Source organism: Oxyura jamaicensis, chromosome 3 (assembly GCF_011077185.1).
Source record: "Oxyura jamaicensis isolate SHBP4307 breed ruddy duck chromosome 3, BPBGC_Ojam_1.0, whole genome shotgun sequence".
Classification (NCBI taxonomy): Eukaryota; Metazoa; Chordata; class Aves; order Anseriformes; family Anatidae; genus Oxyura; species Oxyura jamaicensis.
The window spans coordinates 58,531,107-58,536,613 of NC_048895.1; the positions used below are offsets into that span (position 1 = coordinate 58,531,107).

General features: G+C 39.5%; 1 protein-coding gene across 10 annotated transcripts in view; it reads left to right on the forward strand.

Annotated features, from left to right (window-relative positions):
* Window positions 1-3,465, forward strand: part of MAP7 (microtubule associated protein 7) — a 110,792-nt gene extending 107,327 nt beyond the window's left edge. For all 10 annotated transcript variants that reach the window (XM_035320469.1, XM_035320473.1, XM_035320474.1 and 7 more), the window contains 2 exons: window positions 725-951; window positions 1,642-3,465. In XM_035320469.1, the coding sequence (XP_035176360.1) occupies window positions 725-951; window positions 1,642-1,652 (238 nt within the window). In that variant the 3' untranslated portion in view covers window positions 1,653-3,465. The remainder of the gene's footprint in view (window positions 1-724; window positions 952-1,641) is intronic.
* The last annotated feature ends 2,042 nt before the right edge of the window (window positions 3,466-5,507 follow it).

Genomic DNA, 5,507 nt, shown 5'->3' on the forward strand with positions numbered 1-5,507 from the left:
GGCACCTCTGTCAAATGGGAGATGGAAAAAGAAAGCACAGGGTGACGTGAGAGATGCTGGGAGGTGTTGCTTTTGGTTTGGGTGTGATCAGTGGGAGAAGCACAGAGGCACGTAGTGTCTGGAAAATAAGCTGCAGGAATTTGGACGGGATGTGGGACTGAAGGGAGAACTGACTTGGTAAAGGAGTGTTTTCTCTGGGCAAGTGGCAGGTAGAAGAGCCTCCTCAAAAACTGGAGGCAGGCGGTGATCCAAAGAGTCACGAAAATGACAGTGATCTTACCTAAGCACAATTAGACTGATTTGCAGTAAGAGGAGAGGGGTATCATAGCATTCAGATATAGCAAAGGTTATGAAAGCTGAGAAAGGCCAGAAATTGCATTAGGTGGGTGGCTCAAGATAGCAGTGGTTGTGCTGGAGAGGCTGGTTTTTTTTACTGCTTCCCATTTCAGTCACTTCTCAGAACTGCAGTGTCGCTGAAGGTCTCTGTCGTTCTGGGTATAGCGTAGCCAAATGTAAGGACTACCCCGTCTGCCTGAGGGAAGACAGCATACCTAGTCCCTTGCTGTAAAAACAGTGAGTCTGCTGTGGTAATAGCATATTTTTGTTTTTTACTGGCTAAATGAATGCTCTGGATTAATTTAAATTTCAGTGGTGTTGCTTGGAGGAGGACTACATTTCTGTTCTAGATCAAGTGTATGAAGAAATATTTCTGTTTGTCTTCCAGCAATCTCAATCCAGAGAAAAATACAAATGAAAATGGAATGTCTATGCAGAATGCTAACTTCGAAGAGATCATAAACCTACCCATTGGTTCTAAACCACCCCGGCTGGATGCCATGAACAATGATGGAAGCAATAGTCCTGGAATTCCTTTGAATCCAATTTTAGCTTTTGAAGATAAGGGGACTCTTTTGCCTCAGGTAGATAGTGTTCAAACACATCAAACAGCAGGTAGGTTTGCATTAGCTCATTAAAATTAGTAATATGTTATTAATTGACAGAGTACCTAGAGCTTCTAATTGATATGGGTTGATTAAGCATTTTACACCCCAGGTTCTCTGGGGAAAGGAGCATATCTTCTCTTTTAAAGCTGTGCATGCCAGGTGCGTACAGATGCTGTGTGAATTTTGATGGGCCCTCATCTTTTGTTGGAAAGGGGCTCTCAGTTACACTGCACTGTTTGCCTTTTGAAATTGCTTGAAAATGTTTGCCGTGTGCTCTGAAGTGGAAATGATAACACTGACAGTTACTGTTCTTAGCTTATGATCTGCACTCACGTTCCAGTTCTGCAAATGTAATATCTTATATCCTCATGCAGAAGGGGAACAGGTAGCTGCTGCCTTTTATGTACAGTTCTGAAGGTACTTCCCTCGTCAAGTTCTCGCTGACGTGAATACTGATGGAAGGTTTGCAGCACAACAGATTTTTCTGAATTACAGCGTAACTTTTAAAGGATGTTAAGTAAACATGTTCACATAATAAATTAAATTGGGCTACCCTCATTTATTTTCTTCTTCTGTGGGTGTAAAATATAAGAGAAAAAATCATCTTGTAATAAAATATTTGCATAAGTGCATAGCATTGTGAAGTAAGCGTTGCTGCCCTTTGCTGACCTGTCATTTTTGATGCCTTCTGTTGTAGAAGTGATCTGATTATTTCTTCCGAAGAACCAAAGGTGATATAAGCATCTCTGCAGTCAGTGGAGTTTCTTCAATGCTATGAAGGAGTGTTTTATTTTTCTCTCCAGTTTTTTAAAAATTTCTTGAATATCGTTTTTTTTTGGAAGGACTTTAGCAAAACCAGCAGAAGAAATGATGGGAATAGACTTCGATCACCTTTCCAATAGTTTTCATCACTAGAAAAATCATGCTTCACGTGCATTACTTAATATGGCTTTTTCCAACAAGCTTTTTTCTGTTAGTCAATGGATATTTCTGCATTCCTTAAGATACAAGACACTGGAATTGGAAAGCAACGGGCTGATTTGGGTGGTGGGACTGATTCTTTTTTTAAAAGATGGGTGTTGGTTTAAAAGGCATAATTGTAAAATTGGCAAAGAATCTTTTACACTTTGTGGTTCTAATACTTGAAAAATAAATACCTCATTGCTCTACAAGTAGAGATAATGAGGTGTTTTATTTAAACCTGTTGGTTTAAATATTATTGCAGAGAACTCTAATTATGGGGGCAAAGTATAGGCTTCTGTATCAGGTTCTTGTAAATGTAATTCCTACAGGGACATTCTGTAAATTGAGAATCACTATGATCTTCTCACGTTTTCTCTAAAAACACAAAACAAGGCAGGTTTTAAAATGTGAAAATTTGAAAGCGTTATTTTTTCACAGACAAGAGGAAAAACTACTGTTCTCCTAGATGATGTATTTATGAATTTTTGTTCAGTACAGAAGTAAATTGTATAATTGAATAAATTAGAAAAATGTGGTAAAATGATACTGCAAACTTGATTTTTTTTTAGTTACATTCATGTTCACAATACTATAAAGGATGTGTACGCACGCGCGTGCACATACACCCACACAGGGAAGTACCTTGTTCTGAGTCCTGCAAATTGCTGCTGTTCCTAACGATGGAAGACATTTCCTTTGCCTTATCAGACTATTGAAGACTGTGTGAAACCTGAAATATTTGATTTTGGGATGATAAAGCAGGTTTGGGGATTTTTTTGGTTTTGCTCGTTTCAGAGCAAATGGAAAATGGTCGTTGTTTGTGCTTTTTATGTAGCCTGTGATTTTTATAATGCACTACAGTTTGAGTGATAGGAGGAGCAATGCAGGTTGCTTTCTCTTTAGTCTGATGCTGATTCCTACCATCAATGTTCCACCCCTCACTTTTGGTTGCTGTTGGATAGAACACTACAATCATGCACCTTTTTATGCTTTGATAAACAATGCTGTTGCAGGCAGAGCTCACTAGATACTTTTGTTGGAAACACCCACTAGGGCTTGGTCTGTTGCTCACTGAAGTCCATGAGTACGTCCTTGGCTGGTGGAAACGGGGGTTATGAGGCTTCAGTTCACGCTAACGGAGAATGGACCATAAAGAGTTTTGCACTTGCTTTTAGTGAGCACTGAGCTGGGCTCTCAGGCTGTGCAGAAAGCCTGTGCTAGCAAGAGAAATCTGAGTCAGAAGCTGAAGAATTTTTGAAGAAATGACTTTCTGCTGCTGCCAAGTGTTCTTCTTGCACAGGAGATGGGATAAAAGCAATGGAGAAGCAATGAAAAAGAGACCGTCTGCCAGAATACACGGAAGGGAAAAAACAGCCATTCAGTCAGAATGCTTTGAATAACAGCTTGTGACACAGTAAAATTAATTGGGTTCCTTTCTTGCTTTCTTTAGTTTTCCATGTACATAGCCACGATATTTTAAAGTGACCAAAATATGTAGTTTTTCTTTAAACCGGTGTTTAGCATGTAAGTACCAAATAAAACTTGTTTGAAATATTCACTTCTATTTATATTTTGATTTTCTTGTGTAGGTGGAGCAGGAATCAATCTGTGATGGAAAACTCTTCTCACTCTTCCTGGTCCTAGGTTTCCTTTCTCTAAGTTTCCTCTAATCTCTTTACTAAAAGAAAAATCAGTACAGGGTCACTTACACAACTATGGACAGAAGAAAGATGTAGCCAGTAAGATTTAGCTTCACTTTTATGTCTGCGGATTCATTTAGGCTCAGGCTTAAGCTACGTTGATCTTGATTACTTTTGTGAGACTTTACAACACCTGGTTTGCTGTTTGCAGTACAGAGAAGAAGTCTGCTTCATTTCTTGTATGTTTTTTGAACTGGATTGCAGTAAAAAATAATGTATAATTATATTCATTCCAGGTTTGCACTTCAAATAAGAGAATAAAAAAAATTTTCTTTCAAGGACCCAATGTAAAACTAAAGGCTAAGGAATGAGTGTAGAATTATGTGTCTGTCAAAAAAAAATACTGAATTTTCAGTCTTGGGTTCAACCCCCTTTTCTTTAAATGCAGGGAAAAATAGTTTCTTTTCCTTTCGGTATTGTTTTTGGTAATAAAATACAGTACCAAATGAAGGCCAGCTTTTTGGCCTGCGATTGCATCTCTTTTTGTTATCCATGCTATCGGAGGCAACGCTTAATTATTCAGTGAGGTAGAATTAGCAATTGTAGAAGTTACAGCTTTTCTGAAGATGTGGTGGTAGTAGTAACTTTTTGCAGCAACGGGCCAGTGTGCTTGGTGAGACTCAGCTCCTTGCTTGCATCTTAACAGCAAAATGGATACTTATGGGGGTCACATTCAGGGAGTGGGCGACGCTGGTCATTACAGCACAACTCCTGGATTATCCACCACTAGCTTGCTTGATTTACATGTCTCTTATCTCCTTATTCCTGAGGAAGACTGCTTTGTTACTTTCTTACTTGCTAAGACCTTGAAGTAATGTTTGCAATTAAAGATCTTAAAAAAAAAAAAAAATAGAGGACAGACTCTAATGTCATTACGTATCCCACTGGACAAAATACTGCACCGGTTTCCTTTCTGGTAAATGATCTAAAATCACCTAAGAAGGTGGCCTGAAGTTTGAGATCTTTGGGTTTCATTTGTAGCTGTCATTGAGCTCTGTTTAGTCTTGTTTCAGTGAGCCTGACTGCCTGTGAGTGAGTGCGTGGGTCTCCCACATGGAATTTCAAAAGAAAACTCCTGTCTGTCACACTTGAATATTGATAATTCCATACTGCATTATTTTGGCAAATTTGTTCACTTTCCCTTTGGAAATAACGTACCAGTTGCAGAATACAGATTTCTGCCCTCGTGCACATCTCACAGGCCTTTCATGGTAGCTGCTATATTCTGAACATGCTCTGTGCAATGCTCATAACATTTACCTGCCTCGATGTGCCTTAGCTCTTCCGCTGGCAGTAGCGCTGACAGCATATGCAAGAATCAGCCGTAGTGCTTCCCTATTCTTGCTTCTTACAAAATGTTTGCATTTTTTTCTGAGAGTTGTCCCTCCACGGCTACCTTCTGCAGTGACCTGCCAGTGGTTTACTACTTCTATAGATTGTGTTAATTCAGTTAATGTCGCTGGGGTGTGTTCTGAGATAAGACACGGAACGGAAACAAAATGGAGATGAATGCAGAGTTGCCTGCATACTTGCAAGGCGCCTCTTCAGTAGAATCAGCCTTTTGCCTGACTAAAACCTCATGAATATAGCTTTTTCTGATTTTTGGAAGGAAAAACAAACAAACAAAGTGAAGATTATTCAAGCATAAGTGGTGTTTTCTGAGCAGCTGGAAGGAGCGTAGCCATGGTTGTGAAGCACACTTAAGCAGGCAGATGAAGCATCCGAGGGACTGTCTTTGGACCTGGTCCCGTTCTTGTTATTGGAACATCACTTTCATAAAGGTGCTGTGCACTTGCTGTTTGTACAGTGAAACTGCAAGTAGCAGGAAAAGTTTAACTACAGGAGCCAATGAAAAGAGGTGTCCTCGCTAAAAGTTCAGGTTCTTGGATCTGGTAAGTTT